At 54.7% G+C, this 23,472-nt stretch overlaps 2 protein-coding genes and 1 long non-coding RNA gene across 4 annotated transcripts; 1 reads left to right on the forward strand and 2 right to left on the reverse strand.

Moving 5' to 3' along the window:
• Positions 1 to 2,653: 2,653 nt before the first annotated feature.
• Positions 2,654 to 5,235, reverse strand: TICAM1 (TIR domain containing adaptor molecule 1). The gene has a single exon (XM_069878029.1). It carries the CDS (start codon positions 5,138 to 5,140, stop codon positions 2,933 to 2,935), a length of 2,208 nt encoding a protein of 735 aa, XP_069734130.1. The 5' UTR covers positions 5,141 to 5,235; the 3' UTR covers positions 2,654 to 2,932.
• A 1,713-nt stretch (positions 5,236 to 6,948) lies between these two features.
• On the forward strand, positions 6,949 to 18,890 carry LOC138731927 (uncharacterized). The gene is made up of 5 exons (XR_011339225.1): positions 6,949 to 7,743; positions 8,853 to 8,955; positions 10,784 to 10,937; positions 16,736 to 16,818; positions 17,570 to 18,890. It is a non-coding gene; the product is annotated as an uncharacterized lncRNA (long non-coding RNA).
• On the reverse strand, positions 7,656 to 12,941 carry LOC138731816 (perilipin-3-like). 2 transcript variants are annotated; one of them, XM_069878017.1, is made up of 7 exons: positions 12,687 to 12,941; positions 11,726 to 11,921; positions 10,839 to 10,921; positions 9,327 to 10,521; positions 8,692 to 8,891; positions 8,377 to 8,505; positions 7,656 to 8,287 (listed from the first exon to the last, which is right to left on the reverse strand). In XM_069878017.1, exons 1-7 carry the CDS (start codon positions 12,744 to 12,746, stop codon positions 7,727 to 7,729), a joined length of 2,424 nt encoding a protein of 807 aa, XP_069734118.1. In that variant the 5' UTR covers positions 12,747 to 12,941; the 3' UTR covers positions 7,656 to 7,726. The 2 variants fall into 2 exon arrangements, with proteins under 2 accessions (XP_069734118.1, XP_069734119.1); XM_069878018.1 differs by having other exon boundaries at positions 7,656 to 8,284; positions 12,687 to 12,940.
• Positions 18,891 to 23,472: the final 4,582 nt, after the last annotated feature.

The raw sequence follows: 23,472 nt of genomic DNA on the forward strand, positions 1-23,472 counted from the left end.
GCGTGCAGCTGCGCTGGGACGGGAGCTGTGGTCACACAACCTCTCTCAACCAAAGATGAAGCAGAAGAGAGAAAATAGGAAATAGAAGGATTGCAAGCGCTTGGAAGATTCCAGTGGACTCTCCATGAGTCAATCCATTCTCACTGGGGCCTTTGAAGTCAAAAGCTGAGCTGTTCCAAAGCTGAAGCCAACAGCTGATAGCAACTTCGCATAGCAGTGTTTTTACGTGGCTCTTGCCCTGCTCAGGACACGGGGAGCTTGGGTTTGTCCAAACCCGGTGTCTAGTGCTGTTTCTCTGCCCAGGGAGTCCTGGAGCAGCTGAGCCCCCTTTGAGGTTGGGAGAGCCAGAGACCTAGGACGGGTCCATGAGAAAGGACCTGTGGAAATCCTGTGGGATTCGAGGCTGTGACAGGCACTGCGCTGGGGCAGGTTGAGTCGGGACACATCAGCTCTCAGCTCCCATGTCTGGTGGTGCCTGGCAGCTCGAGAGCACACACTGAAGTCCAGCTGATGCTCAGGCTCCCCAGCATCATCCTGCAGGCACCCTGATCTCTCCAGAGGGGCACAACCAGCTTGGAAACAAAGGCAGCAGTTGCAGCTTCCAGTGCAGGGCGGATGGAGGGGACTGTCCCTCATACTGTGACCTTCTCTGAGGAGCGAGGAGAGGCCCCGCTCCGCGCTCTCCTGTGTGCGGGGATTCACCTCTGGGCGAGCTTTGTTCAGGTGGCTGGTGCTCGTGCGGGGGTGTGTGCGTCGTGCAGAGTGAGCTTGGGAGAACTGGAGCCAGAGAGGAAGAGTGAGAACACCAGTCATTTCTCCAGGGACTTACAAATGTCCGTCTTATGCAGGTGGTGGTTGTAAGGCTTGGGTAGTTTTTGGATAAAGACTAACCCAGAATTGGGTCCTGTGAGTTCCAGCGTGGCTGGTCCCAGGCCCAGGATGTCCTGGAGGAGCCCTGCTGGCTCCTCTGCGTCTGGGACAGGTACTCGGAGTGTCACAAGTTCCCAGAAACGAGGCCACTCCCCATATCATTAGGTTAGAAATGACCTCTTAAGCTCATCCAGTCCAGTCATCAGCCCAACCCCACTGTGCCTGCTAAACCATGTCCCCAGGTGCCACAACTACAGATTGTTTGAACCCTTCCAGGGTCCCTTCCAGGCAGCCTCTGCCAGCACTCCACCAGTCTTTTGGTAAAGACATTTTTCCTTATATCCAATCTAAATCTCCCCTGCTGCAACTTGAGGCCACCAAGTTGATCCTTGAGGTTCACCGTAAGGAGGACTTGGCTCTGGGGCACCTTCCCAGGTTGAGGAGCAGGTGAGCGCTGCCGGGAGGCGTGCGGAGGCCCTGGCGCAGGGTGCACTGGCTGGAGCTGGGTGCAGCTGGCCAGGCTCCAGTCCAGTCCACCAGGCTTTGGGCTGACCTCTGCTGACAGAGCGGGCAAACGGCCGCCGTGGAAGTGTGGAGAGGAGAGCATGGGCCTGGGGCTCCGCTTTGGATCCCCTGCTTGCGTTCAGAGCTCTCTAGTGATCTGCCTGGCATGGCCCTGCGGGACACCTCCCCTATTCCTACCCTTTCTCCACCCTTCTGTAGGGCTCTGCTTGATGCTTTTGTTTTTTCCATCAAACCTTTTCCTCAAAGGCAAAGAGGTGGAGTCACCTCTGTGCAGCAGCCATCTCATAGAATCATAGAATCACCCAGTTGGAAGAGACCCACTGGATCATCGAGTCCAACCATTCCTATCAAACACTAAACCATGTCCCTCAGCACCTCGTCCACCCGTCCCTTAAACCCCTCCAGGGAAGGGGACTCAACCCCCTCCCTGGGCAGCCTCTGCCACTGCCCAATGACCCTTTCCATGACATATTTTTTTATGATATTCAGTCTGACCCTCCCCTGGTGGAGCTTGAGGCCATTCCCTCTTGTCCTGTCCCCTGTCCCTTGGGAGAAGAGCCCAGCTCCCTCCTCTCCACAACCTCCTTTCAGGGAGTTGGAGAGAGCAATGAGGTCTCCCCTCAGCCTCCTCTTCTCCAGGCTCAACACCCCCAGCGCTCTCAGCGGGCTCTGGTCCCACTGCGGAGGAGGGAGCAGAGCAGGATGGAGCAGTGAGCACTCGGCTTCTGCCTGCTCGGACTGCCCCCACGTTCTCATTCCAATTCATGAACGAATTTTATTTGCCCAAGCACAGCTTCACTGAACAGCTTCCTGTTTGCTCTGCTGTGTGACCTCAGCTCTTAAGCAGAGTTTTCATAAAACGGAAAGAAACTTTCCTTCAGGCCATGTGTCCAGGGGCATGTGGGGGTTTTGTCTTTCACAAACCCAAACTTCTATCTCTGTAGTTTCGGATGGGAACTGGGAGAAGTGATCTCTCAGTGCGTCATCCCGGAGGCGGGTTGTCTCGTGGAAGGCTGCGGAGCCGGTTTCCTGAGCCTGCCCGGGTCTGATGGGGAGGCTGGGGAAATGGTGCTGCCCCAGAGCACCCCTAGACATCTGCACTCAGGTGGTTTGGGCAGCGGCAGACTATGAGCCAGAAGCCCCCCATGCCCCCTTCCAGTTCCTCCACTCCAGAGGGACAGGCCTGCAGAACAGCGTTCCCGATAGCCCTGACTGCCCCTTTGCTGATTCTACAGGAAAGAAGCAGGAGAAACACAAATAAATTAATTAAAATTCATTGATAAAACCTTCCATCAGCTTCAGAAAATCAAGAATAGTTTTCTTAGTTATTTGCAGATAAGCACTAGGAGAACAGTCTCAGGAGATCGCACCTTCTTTTGTCCAATGAACCAGGAGGTAACGGTCTCCTGTGTTCCAGGAAAGCAGCACCTTTTCCCCACAGTGAAATCAGAACAATCCCCATCCTGGCAGAATCCCTGCAGTCTGCGAGGTGAGAGGAACGCGAGCGTCTCTGCCCGTGGCTGACCTGCACCTCTGCTCACGTGCTCTGCCTGGCTTCCTCCTTGCCGTCCTCCGTCTTTGGTGTGACGGTTTCTACCTGCATCACGTTGTGGTTCCCGATCTGAATCATGCGAGCGTTTTGGATGATGAGGGGCGGGATGGCTCCGGGACCTGGCGCTAGGTTGTAGTGATCTGGTGGGAGGTGAGGTGGTAGGAAGGGCAGGGGACCCATGGGAGCCGTGTCAGTGTGAGCGGCAAGCGGAGCTGGGAATGTGGCCTGAGGGACAGTGGAAGCAGAGGGACACCACTGTCCAGAAGGCTGGGGAAAGGAGCCAAGGTTCAGAGCAGCCAAGTTGTGCAGTGTTTGATGCTGTTCCTGGTGGGCCTGTAGCTTGCTCTTCTGCGCCAGGTCCCACATGGCTTTCCGCTCATTGATCCTCCTGGGGGTAAAGGTGTTCTGCACCGTCTTGGAGAACCCGGGAGAGGTCTCATCCAAGGGCATGAGCCCACCGAGTGTGCTGGGAATCTGATTCCGCTCCAGGGGGTTCTCCTTGGGCAAAAAAGGGATGACTGAGTCGTGCTTGGATGGATTCAAGATAGACTCCATCAGAGCAGTGTTTGTCTGGAACATACACAATTTGCATGGGAAGTTCTTGGTCAGCAGAAGGATGATGAAAGCAGAATTTTCCATAGCGTCCTGGAAGCAAGTCATACGGCTGCGTCCAGCAATGAAGAAGTCCTCACAGAGTGTGGCACCGTTGGGAACCCCCATGTTCTCCAGCAGGTCCTTGACCCGATGGGCAACAGCCTCATCTTTGCTAGCGTGCAGGATAACAAAAGTGAAGAACTTGCTCTCTCCACCATCGAGCTCTGATGTGGGGACTGCTTGTGCAGTTTGGAGAGTAGGTGGTGAGGTTGGAGAGGGGAATGAATGGAAGGGAGGGAGATAGGATAAGGTGGAATGAGCTCCTGGAAGAGGAGAGGGAAGGGTTGAGGAGAAGGAATAAGGAGGAGGAGGAAGAGAACAGGTTGAAGTGGAAGCAGAAGCAGAGTTAGAGGGAATGCCTGCTGGAACGTAGGAGTCCTCCCTGGGTGCATGGGCAGGCCCTGTGTCTGCTGTAGCTCTTGAGCTGGGAAGACCTGTAGGCAATTGCTTTCCATCTTGCTTTTTGTCTGCGCTTTCTTTTGGCGCGTGAGGTTCTGATGCCCGTGTGCTGCAGACATCGCTGCTTTCCACAGGCTGGTCCAGGGCACCCAGCTTGGGCGGCTGCGTCTCGGGAACGGGGAGAGCTGGCTGACACAGACTGACCTGCAGAACCTGCTCTGGCCGGGGAACTTGGACACCTGCGTCCTGACCTGGCTGAGAGCTGCGTCCGCTGGCCCAGCTTGTCTCCTGCGGGCTGGAGCTCTGTCTGTCGCCGTCGGGCTGTCCAGCACTGCTGCTCCTCCCTGGGCACCACCGGCTGGCCTGCAGGACGTGCTCCGGGGAGGGCTGGCTGTGAATAACCACAGTTGGCGACGCACTGATCTCAAAGCTACTGGGGAAAGAGGAGCTTCCCAGGGAGCGCAAGGTCCGGGGGCCTGAAGGGTCTGAGTCGCCTCCAATTGGCACTGGGGAACTTCTCACCATGTGGAGTGGAATGCCCATCCGGTGAAATCCTGCACCTGCATCGGATCTCAGTGTCTGAAATCTGTCACCTGGGCCCACGCTGCTAGCAGAGCTGTGGTTTTCCTGGTCCTTGGGTGAGATGCTGTTGAGCCTGTCCAGATGAGTTTCTTTGCTGGCATCACAGGCTTTGGTGGCAGCTTGGTGAGCTTTGTCCATGGCCTCGGGACTGCAGAGTTTCTCTGCTGCCAGCGTGGAGTAGATCTGTGCCAGCAGCACCATGGCACCTGCATCCAGCTGGGGAGGAGACAAATCCCCCCCATCTTCCTGCGCTCTGCCAGCACCCAGTTTGGTCTGGTGGACGTACTGGGCTGCCTGGTTATCTCCCAAGGCATCCAAACAAATTCTTGCCTCCACTTCTTGCCCCAGAGTAAGCAGGACCATGGCTTGCAGTAATCTGCTGCTGGGCCCAAGGACCAAGCGTTTCAGTTTGTGTTTGAGGCTCAGGAGTTTATCCTGTGGGACCTGGGATAGGATATGAAAAACATCCTCAAAGCTTGGCTGGAGCTCGGCGCTCTGTGCCATCTCATCAGCTGGTGGCCCAGATGACGACAGGAGGAGCGCAGATGGAAAAAGCATATTCCAGCGGTCGGAGCGATGGTTCTTTCCCCCGCAGGGCTTGGGGACCGCTCAAGCGATGGCTCTTTGTGTTCAGGGGGGAACCAGGCTCTCTCTGTGCTGAGGAACCTGAGAACACAGGACGGGGGTCAGGAACAGCCACATGGGGAGCTGGGGATCCTCGCAAGCCCCCCAACCCATCTCATCCCTCTCCCAGCCCATCTCACCCCACTCTGAGCCCTCCATCTCACTCCCCTTTCCACCCCATCTCACACCACGCCGAGCCCCCATCTCACCCCTCCAAGACCCCATCTCACCTCCCGCCCCACCTGATCTCACCCCACCCCAAGCCCTTCACCTTACCCCCCTGCCCACCCCATCTCACCCCATCCTGAGACTCCCATCTGCCCCCCTTTCCACCCCATCTCGCCCCCCCACCTCATCTCACCCCCTGTTCCACGCCAAGTCACCCCCTCTCCAAGCCCATCTCACCACCCTCTGTGCCCCCATCTCCCCCCTCCCCACCCCACCTCCCTCCACTCCAAGCCCCCTATCTCCCCACCCAATCTCCCCTCACCCCATCTCACCCCACCCCGAGCCCCCATCTACCCCCCTTTCCGCCCCCCATCTCCCCACCCAATCTCGCCCCTCCTCACCCCATGTCACCCCACTCCAAGCCCATCTCACTCCCCTTTCCACTCCCCTCCAAGCCCCCATCTCCCCCCTTCCCCACCCCATCTCCTCACCTCATCTCACCCCCTCTCCAAGCCCCCCATCTCCCCACCCAATCTCCCTCCTCCTCACCCCAAGTCACCCCGCTCCAAGCTCTCCATCTCACCCCCCTTTACACCCCATCTCAACCCCCTCTGAGCCCCACATCTTCCCCCTCCCCACCCCATCTCCTCACCCCATCTGCCCCCACCCCAAGCCTCCTATCTACCCCCCTTCCCACCCCATCTCACCCCCTCTCCAAGCCCCCCATCTCCCCATCCAATCTCACCCCTTTCCACCCCATCTCACCTCCCTCCAAGCCCCCCATCTCTCCCCTCCCCACCCCATCTCCTCACCCCATCTCCCCCCACCCTGACCCCCCCATCTTCCCCCCCTTTTCCCCCCCATTTCCCCCTCCCCGCCCCCAAACAGCTCCCGGCGTTTCAGGTCCTCGCCTGCAGGTTCTCTTTCTCCCCCAAACCCCTCTCCCACTCTCGAAGCCCCTCCGGCTGCGGGGCTGGGTCGCCCCCGCTACCTGCTCCCGGTGCTGCCGCTGGTCCCGGGGCTCGGCCGGGGCTGGGGCCGGGGCTGGGGACACGAGGGAGCGGCGGGGCCGGGCCGGGGCGGAGCCCGAGGTGCCCGGGTGTTCCCGGTGCCGCCCCGGTCCCTGCGGGGCGAGGATGGGTGGGCATCGCCCCTGCAAAGCGCCGCAGCTCGGTGCGAGCGGGGCTGGAAACCTCGGGGGCTCGAGGGAGCCGGGGAGCAGAGTGGGAGGCAGAACACGGGACCTGCTAAAAGCAACTTTTTTTCCCTCTTCCAGCAACTTTAGAGACCATGGGAGCTGCCCAGAGACGCGTTAAATGAAGGCTCCGTACCACCTCGAGCCAAGGAGAGAACGGGATGCTGCAGCCTCAGAGACACGCAAGATGCAGCCTCAGAGACACGCAAGATGCAGCTTCAGAGACACGCAAGATGCAGCCTCAGAGACACGCAAGAAACAGGCAGCTCTTTGAACGCAGGTCACGCTTTATTTGCAGTCTGCTTGCCTTTATTCCAGCTTTCACCCAGGGACCATGACAGGACACGAGTGACCCAAGTAAGTTACAGTAGAAACGATTACAAAGAGTTGTTTGCTGGGAAAATCGCCAGCCCCTCTCACCCTGCTAAAATGGAGAACTCCTGGCAAAAGCTGCCTCGGCGCCAGCTTCTTGCTGGCTGCGAGAAGTTTCGTGCCTGGAGTTGCACACAGAGGAGCCCTGCAGCCAGTTGCATGACCAGGAAAGATAATCCCACTGCAAACTGGCAGGCTGGAAAGAAAATCCCACCTCTCACAGCAAACCACTTAGCAAGAAAAAGTGTTGGGCTGATCCATAGAGAAGTCCCTGTTTTGAATCAGCCTCTCGCCCCCAGCGGCTCCTGCTGAGCCTCCCCGGAAGCACCATGGGCAGAAAGGAAATTGCGTCTCTGATACGTGTTTTTAAACTTGTAGGAGGAGGGAAATAGTATCAAAGGTCAAGTGCATCATCCTCTCAAGGTCTCTGCAGCTTGGATGAATTAAAAACAAACCATCATTAAGAATAAGTTGAGAGCACTTCTCCCTCACAACTTGTCTCGGCAGGAATTGGCCACTCGCATATACAGCGATGGTGGCTTAGAAAGCTGAAGTACAGTTCCCATCTTCCCTTTCAGTGCAGCAGCACAATTTAAAGAAGAGTAAGTCAAGATACGGAATCCCTCCCACCTTGGTTTCCAGTCCCCTTCCAATCTGCATCTTTGTGTAAACTCCATCTGGGAGAGCAAGAGCAGGAGACACTCTGGCACGACTGGCAGCTGGACACGATGAAAGGATGAAGGGCTGTTCTAGCCAGAGAGCCTGGCCAGAAGAGCTGGAGTTTTTCAGAGCTCTTCCCGTGGTGCGTTAGTTATCCCCTTTCCAGCCTGTACCACCGTTGTGTCTTTCTCTGCCTTCTCTTCCAGCTTCTCCAGCACTTCACACCCTTCCCCTGGGATCTTGCGTGTTCCCTTTGGTTCTTTGGGTGACTTAGCCATCTCCTTTGTTGCTGTAGCCTTTTCTGACACAGGTGATTTTTTACCAGTCACTGTGTTTTTCTTCCTCTCCTTTCTGCTGTCCCGTGACGCTTTAGCTGCCGCCCTGAAGGGACCCACGAGCCAGTTCAGAGGGATGCTCTGGGTTACGTACTCAAACAGATCATCTAGAGACCGTTGGGCTTCTGCGACGCGGGCCTGGCTCTGGGTCAGGGTGGTGCTGGAGAGGTCCTGGAAAGACATAGCATCAGAGAAGGAACTGTGGAGCTTGTGGATATTTCGAGTGGCCTGACACACAGCTTCTTGGATGTTGCTGGGGAGGCCGTGGATGCTGGTTTTCAGGTTCTCATAAACAGGCCGTAGCTGCTGGGTGATGATGTGCAGCATAGCTAGAGTCCGTGACTCTACCTGCTGGGAGAGAGACAGAGCTCAGTTACTGGGTCAGGTGGGACGTACACCGTCCACCAGAGGCCTGATTCCATAAGCCCTTCTAGGGATACCTCTGCGTGGGAGGCAGTTTTAACTTGGTTTCCTTTGGGTTGGGTCAGGCACCAGTCCACCCACAGCTGATGGAGCTTCTCCTGCCCATCCAGAAGCTTCTGGCCAACCTCTTGTTTCACAGATTCAATCTGGTGGGAAAAACGAAAGGAACAGCTGTATGGAAGCGCACACAGTCAGAGAGGCATGAATGCTTCCCTCCCAAAGGGGATTCCGAGATGACAGGTAGCTGGTGCAGGATGGAGAACGAGCTTCTATCCAGACAGTAGGGCAAGAAGAATACAGACAGGAGGAAAGAGGAAAAAGCATGTTTGTACCAGTATTATTGCCAGCTGTAGTCGTGAGAGAGTGTCCTGGGTGCTTTGCTTAATGCGCTGCAGTTTGCTGAGGGAGTGCCGATAGGCTCGGCGTCGGACTTTGTTAGAGAGGGAGCCTAGGCGCACAAAGTAACTCCGTTGCCGTTTCTGGTCCTCCACAGAAGCCAAGCCAGATCCCTCCACAGTGGTGGCCAGCTTACCTGGGGGAAACAAGAACAGAGATGCAGCTGTGCTCCACACCCCCAGCTCTGAGTGGGGGAAGAGGTAAGATCACCCGCTGGAAAACATGAGGCTGAAGCTTGCTGTGTAAGCAGTCAAGGTTTGTAGTTGCTCAGATCTTAAAGGCAGACTGGTCCCTGCTCAACGTGTTCTTTTCAGATAAGCAGACTTGACAGGTAGGTTGAAGCGTGCATCCACATGTTTATTTAGCTTGAAGCTGATGGAAAAGAACCAGCTAGCATAATGCTTGCATGCTATTTCATACCATGTGGCAAGTCAGCGTTGACTGACAGCCACTTGGTGACAAATTCAGAGCTACCTGTCTACTTCAGGAGATGAGTCTTGTGGTGTCAGGTGCTCTCTAGTCATGTGGGAAAGGATTCACATTTACAACTTCCAGCTAAACAGTTTCTCACCTAATTCCTCCTCAGTCATTGGGAGGTAGTGATCCACCAGATCTTCTGATAGGCCCAGGACAGATTCCACACCTCCTGCCACCGCTTGGCTCACTGCCTTGGCTTTGCTTACGCTGTTGGCCACCATTGCGTTAGTCATCTCCACACCCTCCTGCATGGCCTCTCTGCTCTGCTCCAAGGCTGTAGTTATTTTGCTAGCAATGGTGCCGTATGCAGCACCCAGAGCTGTATTGACTGTAGATGTGACCATTGATTTGGTCTTCTCAACACCATCGTGAACAGCTCCTTTGGTCAGGTCCACTGCTTCGGTCACCTTGTTGGTCACAAGCTCCTTGGCACCCTGAGCAGCCTCTACGGCGTTGACAATAGTAGAAGCCACTGCAGACTTGGTCAGCTCAACACTGTCCTCCACCATGTGTTTACCGAGATCCACTGCTTTGGTCACCTTGTTGGTCACAAGGTCCTTGGCACCCTGAGCAGCCCCTACAGCCGCGTTGATAGTAGAAGCCACTGCAGCCTTGGTCAGCTCAACGCTGTCTTCCACCATGTGTTTACTCAGGTCCACGGCCTCCGTCACCTTGTTGTTTACAAGGTCCTTTGCACCCTGAGCAGCCTCTACAGCGTTGACAATACTAGAAGCAACTGCAGCCTTGGTCAGTTCAACATTGTCCTCCACCATGTGTTTAGTGAGGTCCATGGCCTCCGTCACCTTATTGGTCACAAGCTCCTTGGCACCCTGAGCAGCCTCTACGGCGTTGACGATAGTAGAGGCCACTGCAGACTTGGTCAGCTCAACATTGTCCTCCACCATGTGTTTAGTGAGGTCCACCGCCTTGGTCACCTTATTGGTCACAAGCTCCTTGGCACCCTGAGCAGCCTCTACGGCGTTGACGATAGTAGAGGCCACTGCAGACTTGGTCAGCTCAACATTGTCCTCCACCATGTGTTTAGTGAGGTCCACTGCTTTGGTCACCTTGTTGGTCACAAGGTCCTTGGCACCCTGGGCAGCCTCCACAGCGCTGTTTACGGTGGAGGTGACCACTGACTTCGTCAGCTTGACACTGTCCTCAACAACATTTTTGGTGAGGTCCACAGCTTCGGTCACTTTATCAGCCATTGCTTCTTTTGCCTCACAGGCAGCATCCATAGTGGATTTCACTTTGGTGGAAACCAGCTGTTTGGTGTCCGAGATGACCTGCAAGAGGGAGAGGCAGAAAAAAGCTACATTTTTTTTCCTAAATGCTTTCCTTCTCCCTGAAGTAGCTTTTCCGTAGTCTCATGGGAGAGCTGGGGAAGTCAGCACTCCTGTATTCACACAGGCGTGTCCCTTTCTGCTCGCTGAGGGCTCATCTCCACCTCCATCCACTAGCAGTGCCTCTTTCAGCCCATCCAGGGACTGAGCTGACAAAGCAGTTCTGCTGAACTCTATTTCTCTGTGTTCTTCTGTACCCCCACAGTTCTATCAAGCAAGAGATCGAGTCATGGCTTCCTCAAGAAAAGCCTTTGCCTTACCTTATCTGCTGGCTGTTGAAGAAAAGGCAAGTTCTCCTCCAGCTGGTCCAGTCCTTTGCAGGCGTATTCATTTATGAGTGCAACTAGAGAAGACAACAGGTATGAGGTTAACCAGATTATTCTTCAGTTGGGACATAGCGGGTTGGCCCTACAATGGCCAGTTCAGGACACATGAAAGCAAGACAAAAAACCCCGTCTGGTTTAGGGTAGGGAGTGTCTGGGGTCTTGTTCAAAAGTGGTCAATCTCTACAACTGGGCAAATTTGAGTAGTTTCCATTTTGCCTTCCCAGCTTTCTGGCTACTGGCAGCTCCAACTGGAGCGTGATCCATGCCCCTGGTGGGCAAGGCGACAGGAATGAACTGGTGAAGCGGCTGGAGAACAGGCCTTATGAGGAACAGCTGAGAGAGCTGGGTGTATTTATCCTGGAGAAGAGGAGGCTGAGGGGAGACCTCATTGCTCTCTCCAGCTACCTGAAAGGAGGTTGTGGAGAGGAGGGAGCTGGGCTCTTCTCCCAAGTGACAGGGGACAGGACGAGAGGGAATGGCCTCAAGCTCCGCTGGGGGAGATTTAGGCTAGACATTAGGAAAAAATTTTTCACGGAAAGGGTCATTGGGCAGTGGCAGAGGCTGCCCAGGGAGGGGGTTGATTCACCTTCCCTGGAGGGGTTTAAGGGACAGGTGGACGAGGTGCTGAGGGACATGGTTTAGTGTTTGATAGGAATGGTTGGACTCAATGATCCAGTAGGTCTCTTCCAACCCGGTGATTCTATGATTCTATGATAACTGGAGCAATGTTCTATAGGAGATGAATATTGCCCCACAGGCATGTGAAATCCCATCCCACCTATTCCTCTGCATGGAACGATCTTTCCAGCTTCCTCACTTACTTTGTGGCTCCAGTTGGTTGAGGATGGGTTGTGCCCCACCAACCACGCTGCCTACGGCGACAGCAGCCACGGTCTCAGCTACGCTGCAGACGCTGCTGAGGCAAGGGTGCGTCTCCTTGGTGTGGCTGTAGGCAGATGAGACCAGGTTGAATGCAGAGTTGAGCAAGGGCAAGCTGGTTACCCGATTGACAGCGCTCTAAAAGCCAAGAGAGGTAAGTGATGTTAGAGGTTAGCCTCAAGCTGGTGAGTGAATACAAGCCATGTGTCTATCCAGAAAGGTCCTAAGGGGACATCCCGTCCATCTCCTCATCCTTCTTAGAGTCCAAAGACTCCTAGCAAGTCAGTGACAAGCCCAGATTAGAATCATAGAATAGAATCATAGAATAACCAGGTTGGGAGAGACCCATTGGATCATTGAGTACAACCATTCCTATCAAACACTAAACCATGTCCCTTAGCACCTCGTCCACCCGGCCCTTAAACCCCTCCAGGGAAGGTGACTCAACCCCCTCCCTGGGCAGCCTCTGCCAGGGACCAATCACCCTTTCCGTGAAAAATTTTTTCCTAATGTTCAGCCTGACCCTCCCCTGGTGGAGCTTGAGGCCATTCCCTCTCGTCCTGTCCCGTGTCACTTGGGAGAAGAGGCCAGCACCCTCCTCTCTAAAAACATTTGAGTTCTGGGCTCATTAATTGAGTCATGCTGGGTTTCAGCACCAAACCCAGACAAGGCAATAGGACCCATTAACAGCTCATGTTGCAGAATTGCATTACTTGAGCCAGTCCTGAAGTTCTCTTGAGCAAAAATGTTAGCTTCTGCATCAACTGGGTTTAGATTTAGCCACAGCTTCATGTGGTTAATCTTTCCACTACTCCCAGCCTGGTTCTGAGGTGCCAAGGGCAGTTAATTTACCAGCACATCGCTCAGCAGGTAGTTAGGAGCTGTTGCTGCCCTGGTACCTACCGCTTGCTGCCGTTCCTCAGCCTCCAGCAGATCTTTTTGCGTGGACTTTCCTGATGCCATGCTGAATTCAGCTGCAGCTGAAAGGGAAAACAAGAGTGTAATAGCACCAGTACAACTTAATTTCCTCTAGTGAATGAAAATCTTAGCAAAACTGGTGAAAAGCAGAGGGTAGAGTTAGGATCCATCATTCAGCACATCCTAGGAACAGGATTCCCAAGCCAGGTCCTGCTGCAGGCTCACTGGCAGACTCTAGTCCCCAAAAAAATTGCCACCTGACTTGTGACAGAGGCCACTGTCCTGTTTCTGGTGTTCTTCAGCTCATGCCAGGTTTTTATTTTGCTGTGGAAACAGGAGCAGAGCGCTGGGGAATGAGCAGTGAAACAAGCATTTGTGAGCCCTGGACTGATTGCAGGCAGAGCGAGGGGAGACGGCTCAGGAGGCCAAATATTGCTGTGTTTACTGGGCAATTAGTTGGCATTTGAGTGAGATTCAAGCAAGACGGGGACGCAGAGCACTACGTCTACAGTAAAAGTTGTCACAACAGTCTATCAAAGGATAAACCTGGAACCAGTGTTCTTTTTCTTTTTGAAGCCAAGTAGGTTGAGAGATTCCGCAGCCCTGTCGCAGTGCAAAGCACAACTGTTCCAACACCATTACAAACAAGCCCTTTGCTTGGTTATTTTATTTCTAGACAGGTAGGAGAAACTCAGCCTGCAGAGTGTCCCACTGGCCACGGTGTCGGCGTCGGCACAGAGACACTGCGACAGAAAGAGGAAAGGGCTCTTTGATGGCACGAGTCAGGAGAGGCTCCTGGCTGATGAGAAAACTCCTAAGTTTAGAATCAGCCTCTGAAGTACCAGGAGCCCATTTTAATTATGGGTGCGAATGCGTCGGTGACAATCCTTGCAGCACAGTCATGTCAGAACACGGTTCGCTCTCCTTGGTGTAGGAGGAGTTGGGCTGTGTTGCAACGCCAGCATTTGTGGTGCGGGCTGGTCTTCATGACCCCACAGTTTGGTTTTATTTTCTCTTTCTAGTCTCTCCTCTGCAAAAGTGCTGAGCAGGCCTTGGTTTACTTCGGAGACTGCAGGAAAGCACAGCGCTTAGCAGGGCTTGGTCAGTTGTTTCAGAGACCTTTGAAGATAAAGCTCAGCTTCAAGCAGGAGTCCCAGCAGGCAGACCCCGTTTGTAGGAGCCAGCGAGCAAAGGAACAGAAGCAGCATCACTGGTTAATTTGTGGTCAAAGCAGTTATTGACGTTCATTGAGATTTGCCACCGATAGCCCAGTTGCCATAAATGCCGTGGGCAGGACTGGGTCACGGGATGCCTGCGGCAGTGGGGAATGGCACTGCCCGCAGCAGAGGGAGCGGTCAGCCCGCGCTTCGAAGGCACAGATAGTTTTAGAAAGAGGATCAGATGATTTTCAGCTTTGACCTTAATTTCAGCATTGCTGGTGGAGGTGCCCATCTAACCTCTCTAGAGGAGCCACCAGTATTCAGGAACCTCAAAGATTAGAGCTGCTTTTGCAGGTGGAGGCAGAGTTTTCCACCAACACAATTCCAACAGAAGTCAAGCGCCACAGCCAGGTGGCCATTCCTTGGTCAGTAACTCTGTGGGACAAGGAGTGTGGAAGCAATCCAAGCTACTAGAATTTGAGATGTTTTAGAAAAGAGAGTTAATTAAAACAGCTTCTGGGCTTTCCTGTACTTTCTCTTTACCAGTTTTTCCATGAGGACAACGTGGACTTCCAGGCAGAAGCTATAACCTGCAGAGTAAGCAGTGTGCTGCTGGCTCTTTAACACACGTTTTCATCTGGAAATTTCAGCAGAACCAGCTTCAGTAATTGAAGTCCTTCGCAGCCTCACACAGTTTCAGGTAATTGAAGTCCTTCGCAGCCTCACACAGTTTCAGGTAGTCACGACCACATTTAAGAACCCAGTTAGTCTTGAGAAACACCGAGCGAGTGCCAAGTGCTCCCTCCAGCCAGCTGGCAGAGCCACATGCAGCTGCATCCTCTGCCTGTGCGGACACGGTGCTGCTCAGCGCTCGAGCCAACCCATCTGAACCCCATTATCATGCCTGCACCAAGCGATCATGTGAAATAGCTACAGGCAGGTCTGGCGGCACCGTCAACAGGAAGGGAATGCCCAGCTGATCCGTCTGCCTCCCCAGGCATGTCCTGCTTCCCTGGCATCAACACGAGTCTGTGGTGATGCTCAGGTGCACATCACGTGCATTCCCTGCATTCCCACCTCCCGTGGACCCCCCACGCAGCGCTGAGCTTCAGCAGACAGAAAGCAGAAAAGAGATTCCACACCCAAAGCTGCTCAGTCACAAATCAGAGACTCATAGCGTTGCCAAGAAGTCACCTCAGGGGTAGGAAGGATCCTTTAGGGAAGGACCTGAAGCCCCTCAGCTCTTCCCTGAGGTGCAGCAGATGCAGTACAACGCTGTAAAATCTCACCTTTGTCTTCAAAAGGCCAAGACACCCCCTACCCACAGAAGGGAAAAAGCAGCAAAGGCACAATCCAGCGCCCTGTGTGTTTCCAGAAGCTGGAAAAGCCCTGTGGGTGCAGCTGGAGGAGCACAGCCCCGCTGCGTTAGCCCCTGTGCTCCCTGGGGCCAGGAGCTCCAGGGATGGAACCATCTCCAAGCCCACCCTCCATCCTGGGGAGGGCTGCAAAGAGCCCCCGGTGCGAGGGGTAACCTCGGGGAGTTCCCAGCCCTACACCACAGCCATCCAAACACCTCCACCAGCCCAGCCTTACCTGCTCCTCCGCTTCCCAGGCTGACAGGACAGGGAGTGCTGGCCTCGCCCGCATTAAATACCCCACGGGCCTGACGGGCACCTGCGGGGGCCAATCGGGGCGCTGCCAATGGGGCGTGGGTGGGAAAGTGGGGGCTGGAGGGACAGGTGAGGAGCTGGGGGACAGGGCTTGGTGGCAGGAGGCTGTGTGTCCCCCCCGGAGGGATATACCTGCCGGGGCACCTCGGCATCCCTCTTGCAAGGGTCCATCCATGAGCGCTTTGGCCATAGTGCCATGCTGCGTGTTGCCCTGCGGCAGCTGGGACCAGGATGATTCTCCAGGTCTGGTGGGGAGTTGAGGGGCACCGAGGGCTGGGGGATCTGCTCCGTGCCTCAAAACGCACTTGGCTCTTCCCATGCCCTTGCATGTTCGTTTGGCTTAAAGCTTTGAGCTGGGCAAGCCCGCTCGCCGCTGTGTTGGTCCAACCGCACCACCTTGCTTCTGGGAGCCGAGAGAGACCTGGCTGGAGCCTGAGCTGCTCCTGCAGACCCTGCAGCAAAGTCCTGCTCGCCAAGGTCTGTGCTGCTGGGGCCACCAGCGTGGGCCTTGACCCCGCCATCTGCAGTGAGGTTGTGAAACACGGAATCATAGAATCATAGGATGTTTTGGGCTGGAATGTACCTCAAAGCCCATCCAGTTCCACCCCCTGCCGTGGGCAGGACACTTCCCACTGGATCAGGCTGCTCGAAGCCTCAAACCTGTCCTCAGCGTGTCCTCGGCCTTGGTTTTGTCACAGCGGTGGAGCTGCTTGGAGCTGCAGGGGCAAGAGTCCCACGTTTTCTGAAGAGCGACCACGTTAGCAGCGAGTGGCATGGGCAGAGCCCGTGCACGGGTGCTAGAGCTCAGCATGCCAATGCCTGCTCTTGGGCTGCTCTGTGCCATCGCAGATGTGGTCAAGAAGCCCCAGAGAAGCAGGAGGTGGGCTCTGCCACATGAAAACATCACTCAGCCATGATGCTTTCTTGGGAAATCTCTCCTGCCCTGCAGCACGGGTGCTGTAACGACACCAGGAGTAAGACATGCTCTCCCACTCCCAGCTCCTGCCTGATTACGTGATGGTGAAATGTGCTGCTTCTCAAGTTTGCTGTGATTTTGGAGATAAAGGAGGGCCTTTTCTTTTTGTGCTTGCAGAGGGCCCAGCAGTGCAGGACTCTCATTGCAACTGGGGGAAGTTTGGGCTCTTTAATAGTAATGAAAATTTGTTAATGCTTTCCTTTTCCATTTGGGCCTTTTCATCTCCAGACCTCCAAAACTGGTTTGAAACCATCAATTAAGCTTCCTGTTGTCTGTTTTCAAGATCAGTGGGGGAGGAAACTGAGGCACAGGTAAGAATTATCTGAAGTCTTCTAAAGTTATTAAATTGATTGAGTCACCCTGTTTTCAGCCGGTGAATGCAGGAGATCTTGGGTCGCATTTCTGTGTTGTCCACAGAAAGCTGTGGAGCAGGAGGTTGTCATGCTGTTAAGCTGACAAAAATGTATACAATTGTCACTTCTCAGCTTTGAGGTTAAAAGGAATCCCCCTCTGTCCTTGAGTCAGATTTATCATGGAGAGATTGGCTGGAGAGCTCTGGAGGCCAAGGACTCCAACCTGCTGCTGGAAACGGGACTGCTAGCAACGCCAGGGCTGGCCAGCTGTGAGCTGTGCGAAGCTGAGCCTTGAGAAACTCCTGGAGGTCTCACACAGCCTCTCTGGGCATCAGATCTAGTATTGCACCTTGCTCCGAATGAGGAAGGAGTTCCTAATATCCACTTTGAACTTCCCAGCTACACATATTGTGGTTTTCCCTCTTGTTTTCCCGCTGCCAAGAAGGCTTTTTGTGCGTTTGTTTATGTGACATAAACTACATATTCCAGCATCGCCTGGGAGCCGTTCATCTGACAAACTCCTTGGCAGAGAACGATCCATCCCTCGATCCTGCTCCCTTCACAGGGCAAACTGCAGTTTTAAAGTGTTTGATGTCTTGTGCTAAATCTTAACGTGATCAGCAGGTGTCACCTGGTGGGCTTTATCAGTTGTGATGTTCTTGTCCATCGTCTGGAGATCTGATGAAATGTGGTTTGCTTTTTTTTCCAGGAATCAAGCAATTAGTCCTGTATTTTCTGAATGCGGCCTGCACACAGACAGCAGCTGTCAAGAGCCAGTGATGAAATTTTCAGCTCAGGGGTGTGAAGTGCTGGAGCAGGCCAGCCCCGTTGTGGTGGTGATGGTGAAACTCTCTTGAGGCAGGTTGCGTTTCATCCCCTAATTGTGTAAAAATTGCACGATACCTTCATGTGGCTTGTAACGTGGCACGGGCGAATGTGAGCAGCGGTGTCAAGGGGTTTGCGTGAGATAACATCGGTAATTATAATTAATGAGATGATAGTTAATACCTAAAGTGTAGCTTGAGATACTGGGTCGAAATCCCAGCGCTTGGAGCCTCCGCTCAGTGGCAGAGCTGCCTGCAGTGTCGCAGCGCTGAACGTCTGGAGACTACAATTTTAGAGCAAAGGTTTGCATGAGCATTTCTGTGATCCTTGTTACTGTATAAACACCACGTATGTAAAGCTGAGATCAAATCAATTCTAAGAAGTTCGGTGGGTGTGGGAAGGGTGTAGGAGGAAGCAAAGAAACGCGTTTGGGGAACGGAAAGGGAGTTGTGTTGGCTGGAGCAGACGAGCCCTGTGGCATTGGGCAGTGCTTCCCACAAAAGGCAGCGTCTCCTCGGTGGCTGCAGCCTTTCTGCAAATGCTGCATCCTCAAAACACGGGCAGAGTCCTCCTGGCGATGCCCAGACATAAACCCTGCCTCCCCGTGCCTGTTGGCAACCAGGAAACCCTGCTTCTCCGCAGCCCTGCTGCTACCTTACAGCTCTCGCTTCAGCTGCGTCCTGTGGTCTGCATGCGGTCAAGGCCTCTCTGGCTCTGTGCTTCTTGGTTGTCACCATCCTGTTGGGCAGAGAGAATGCTTGTCTGGGGAGGATTTGGAGGATTGGACCCTTATGCTAGGTCCCCACTGTGAGGCCCAGTTCCTTTCCCCGCTCCGTGGTGCGTCACAGCTCACCATCGTCTCCCTGGGGACCGGAGGCCACGTGTGACACTGAGCATCCCATTTGCCAGTGTTCATCCACTGCAACGGAAATGATCTTGTTGATCTTCCATGGCATTTACTCCATTAATAACCTGCCATGATGCCGCGGGCACCTTCCCCCGGGGCGGACACAGGCACAAGAAAAGATGATTCAGGGGTGAGGCATGTATTGCTTTGATTTCTGTTCCTCAGTGAAGTCAAGCAAAGCCCTTGGGCTTCCAGCAAAGTCCTTGAGAAGCGCAGGTGTCCCTCTTTCAGGAGCTGCAGCGCAGTGCTGTCTGGAGCCTGCTGTGGGGACAGTCAGCCTGCTGTTTTTGCCATTCCTGGCTGTTTGCTGGTGGCCCTGGTTTCCACTGCCCGGAGACTTGACTTTCCCGCATTCCTTCTTCCTCTCCTCCACTGCTTCCCCTTGCTGGGAGTGAGTGGTCCTTGGGGTAGCAGTGGCAGAAGCAGTTTCAGCTGTCACATCAACTCCAAGCATTCTTCCCCGATCTCACTGCAGCGTCCTGTCCTGCAGGAGCAGTTGATGCTCCTCACACAACCTCGTGCAAGGCGACAGTCTGAGCTGAGTGTCCTTGAGGTGATCCTGCAGCGCTGGGTGTCTGCGTCCGGAGCAGAGCGACAGAGGCAGGGCCGTGGCTGGATCCTTGCTGGATCCTGTCCGCCACTGCCCATCTGTTAATCTCCTTCACCAGTCTTCACATGACAATCTCCACTGTCAACAGCCTTCCGGGTGCTGTGCGCTCCTGAAAACAATTGTTGAGTCAGGTAGCAAAAGCTTCAGCCCAGCTCTTGCTTTCTGCTACCCTTCCTGCTCTCTCCAATAGTTTGAAGAAAGAAAAAATTTAGGAAAAAATTTGTCACAGAAAGGGTCATTGGTCCCTGGCAGAGGCTGCCCAGGGAGGGGGTTGAGTCCCCTTCCCTGGAGGGGTTTAAGGGACGGGTGGACGAGGCACTGAGGGACATGGTTTAGTGATTGATGGGAATGGTTGGACTCGATGATCTGGTGGGTCTTTTCCAACCTGGTGATTCTATGATTTTGTGAAGCTCTTCCCTCGTTCAGGCTGTGCTGCAACTCTCTGCTGCCCTCACTCTGCCTCAGCAGACACAGGACCTGCCAGCCCCTGTCACCCTGAGGGTTCCCCAGCCCCGCATCCCTCCCAGCTGCTCACCCACAGCAGCAGCAGCTCAGGCAGGTTCCTGCCCTGAGCTCCCTGCAGGGAACAGCCGGACGCGTTCCTGGCTGCTCTCCCAGCCTTCCAGTTCCCCTCTCTGCTGGTTTTCAGGCTGCAGGATGGTTTTGTACACGCACATCGACTCATCTCTGCTGCTGCTTTCCTGCCTTAGGTAGAGGGGTGGGTTACCAGAATGCTGGGGGGGGTTGATAGAGGAGAGGGTGGGTATCACCTGGGCCTGCCTAGTGTCCTCTCTCACCTTTGAAGCCAAAGGTGCAGGTTCCTGACCCCAGCTGTCCTGCAAACTAAGCCACTTGCTGTTACCATGTGCCTTTTAAACATTTAGGGTCATTCTACCTCCTGTGGTGTTTCTCATGGCTTTGTGGGACCTGGTCCTTGCTCTTTTTCCCAAGAAGTGCTGTAAGGGCAATGCCAGGGATGGACTATAGGTCACAGTAACTGATGGGGAGGCTGCTGCCTGCCCAGATCTGTCCCTCTTGGCACTGATAAGACCGACTATCAATTCTTCTTCACCTCAGACCCCCCTCAATGATGTTTATCAGCTGGTAGCTCTTCCGTCTGTGCCTGGGCTTTTGTTTCTCCTCAAACATTGTGCCAAAACTTCCCTTTGGACAATATTTCCATGGTTGGGAGGCTGTTGGAATTTTGCCTTGCTGACTGCATCTTCTGGCAAATGAATTCAACAATGCTTTAAGTTTTCCTAAACTGAACTGTATGTCCCTGCTGGCAGGAGAACCAGGATATTGTTTCTCCACAGCATGGGGCATTTACCAGATGGCAGAACAGTGTTTTCAATCAGAACTCTAACTCCAGAGAAGTTACTAGAGAAGCCTACAAGAACTGAAAGGGGAAAAACTAAAACTCATCAGCCTTCTAGATAACTGCAGTGTGTTCTTTTTCCTGAGGGTCTGTGGAAACCTGAAGCTCCCAGAGCCTTATGTCACTCCCACCAAGTTCTCTGTATGTTACTCTGGTTTTAGTAGGACGGGACCTTAAAAGGAGAGCAAATATGATTTAACCTCTAATGAGATCAGTGTTCCACTACCAGAATGATCTAGAATGGAGCCTTATTTGTAGTGGTTTGCAGACCCAGCTGAACCGTGTGTAGGATGCAGCACAGTTTTGAAGTGTGTCCATTCGCTGAATGAGTAAGAGTTTCTCTAGTGAACGGGCTGCTTGTTTCTGGCCATGGCAGTTCCAGGGATGATGCTGCAGAGATGCAGCAGTGGCCTGGAGCCTTTTTGCTTGAACAGTTGTGACTTCCAGTAAGAGCACGTGCCCAACGCTGCGATGGGAGCTGCGGAGGACAAAGGGATGTGCGTGTTACACACTCGGGTGCACGTGGTGATGGGCCTTGAATGGACAACGAGGTGGGACCCTAATGGGGCACCAGGCAGGGTGAAATGCAAGGCCGTGAGGTACTATCAGAAACGTGTTCAGTGTCCCAGTGTGTGTGACATGGACACTAACTGCTTAAAAACACAGTCCTTGTATGTCATAGAATCATAGAATAGTTTGGGTTGGAAGGGACCTTAACGATCATTCAGTTCCAACCCCCTGCCATGGGCAGGGACACCTCCCACTGGATCAGGGGCTCCAAGCCCCATCCAACCTGGCCTTGAACACCTCCAGGGATGGGGCAGCCACAACTGCTCTGGGCAACCTGGGCCAGGGCCTCCCCACTCTCAAAGGGAAGAAATTCTTCCTAATGTCCAGTCTAACTGTGCCCCTCTCCAGTTTATCCCCATTGCCCCTCGTCCTGTCACTCCAAACCTTTGTGAACAGCCCCTCCCCAGCTTTCTTGTAGCCCCTCTAGGTACTGGAAGCTGCTCTAAGGTCTCCACAGAGCCTTCTCTTCTCCAGGCTGAACAACCCCAACTCTCTCAGCCTGTCCTTGTACGGGAGGTGCTCCAGCCCTCACATTGTCCTTGTAGCCTCCTCTGGACCCGTTCCAACAGCTCCATCTCCTTCTTATGTTGAGGATTCCAGAACTGGACACAATCCTCCAAATAAGGTCTCCCAAGAGAGGAACAGAGGGGACAATCCCCTCCCTCCCTACTGGCCGTGCTGCTTTGGATGCAGCCCAGGACACGGTTGGTTTCTGGGCTGAGGGCACGTTGCCACCTCACATCAAGCTTCTCATCCCCCAGCACCCCAAGTCCTTCTCCTCAGGGCTGCTCTCCATCACATCATCCCCCAGCCTGTACTGAAACCGAGGATTGCCCCGACCCAGGTGTAGGACCTTGCCCTTGGCCTTGTTGAACCCATGAGGTTCTCCCAGCCCCACTGCTCCAGCCTGTCCAGGTCCCTCTGGATGACATCCCGTCCTCCTGGTGTGGCAACTGCCCCACTCAGCTTGGTGTCATCTGCCACTTAGTGGAAAATATCCATGAAAGAGGGGCCAGGTCTGTATCTTAAAACACGGCTTGTTTTGATCTTATGGCATGTCTGTGGAGATGCGATGAGGGAAAAAAAGCCTGAAGGAGGACAGTAAAAGCCTGGCTTTAAACAGCCCTGCATCTGGCAGTCAAGAGGGATGTGGGCTCTTCTCTCCTCTGGAAATAGGGTGGCAGAACATGGATCCAGATATGCTCTTACACAACACTAATTGGAGCTTTAGGCGAGGAGCCCCCAAATTGAGATGCTTTAGGCCTGTAACCTGTCCTGCTCTGGGTCAAAATGGTTTTTCCAGCACCCAACCTCTCCTCCTGCTCTCTGTTGGGTCTGTAATGCCCGGTGACCCTCTCGGGCTGCGGGAAGGGCTGGCTGCCGTTGTCGGTCAAGGTTAAAACTCGAGCGCATCTACCAGGGGAGAAAATGAGCTTGTGGCCCGGCAAAGCCCGTGGATCTGGGAGGAAACGAAAGGCGAGTGCTGCGGTCGCGGGCCAGATCCAAGGCTTTGTGCGCCGACACGCGCCTCACCTCTGGCTCAAACCTAACGCAGGCCGGCGGCCTCAACCCGTGCCCCACGGCCGAGCCCGGGGAGCCCCAACGCAGCCGAGGAGAGGAGGGTACGGGGAAGGGGAGGCTTCCGCGTGCATCCTTCTCCGCGATCGGCGACCCGGGGGGGGCTGCGAGGTGAGCTCTGCGGCCGGGGGCACACGGGAAACGCCGCCGGGCGCGCCTCGTGTTCTCCGCGGTCGGGTCGCGGCGCCCGTGCGGCTATTCCGGCCGCGCCGAACCCGCCGCCATTCCCGCGGCCTCTCTGCCCCCCGTGCCGCCACGCTTTTATCTGCCTTGGGAGCCGGATTCTTTGAAGAAAGGGCTCGCTAACCCCCTGCTCTCGGCTCAATCCGCCTCGCGGTTGTTCGGAGCGAACTTTATGGCGTTGGGCGCCCTCGCCGCGTTGGCGTTGGGGAACCCGCGCGCGGCCAAGACACGCGGGGAGGCGTTTTCATGAGTGGGGCCCTACGGGACCCCATGGATCGGGGCGTTGGGAGGCCTCGTGCGGATCGCTCTGATTACTCGGCTTAATATTCGAGTTATTATTCGAGATATTACGATTATTCGGACTGTTCACAACCCAGCGGGGCTGCGGGCAGCGCTCAGATTCGCTTCTCAGCTCCCTCGGGGGTCGGTGCCCCGGGGGTGCGGGTTTCCCCGCCGTTAACCCCCCCCCCATCAAAACCTCCCTCCTCCTCCTCCTCCATCCCCCCCCCCGCCCCGCCCGCCCCTCCCGCCGCGGCCAATGGGCGCGCGCCGCCCGCCCGG

This window comes from Phaenicophaeus curvirostris, chromosome 28 (assembly GCF_032191515.1).
Source record: "Phaenicophaeus curvirostris isolate KB17595 chromosome 28, BPBGC_Pcur_1.0, whole genome shotgun sequence".
Lineage (NCBI taxonomy): Eukaryota > Metazoa > Chordata > Aves > Cuculiformes > Cuculidae > Phaenicophaeus > Phaenicophaeus curvirostris.

Excerpts from the sequence above, each read along its gene's own strand:
- TICAM1 (XM_069878029.1), bottom strand. The coding sequence starts at position 5,140 with ATGCTTTTTCCATCTGCGCTCCTCCTGTCGTCATCTGGGCCACCAGCT.
- LOC138731816 (XM_069878017.1), bottom strand. The coding sequence starts at position 12,746 with ATGGCATCAGGAAAGTCCACGCAAAAAGATCTGCTGGAGGCTGAGGAA. Across the intron at positions 10,522-10,838 it reads TTCAACAGCCAGCAGATAAG|GTCATCTCGGACACCAAACA; the intron begins GTAAGGCAAAGG and ends TCCCTCTTGCAG. Across the intron at positions 8,506-8,691 it reads TACAGCTGGCAATAATACTG|ATTGAATCTGTGAAACAAGA; the intron begins GTACAAACATGC and ends TTTTCCCACCAG.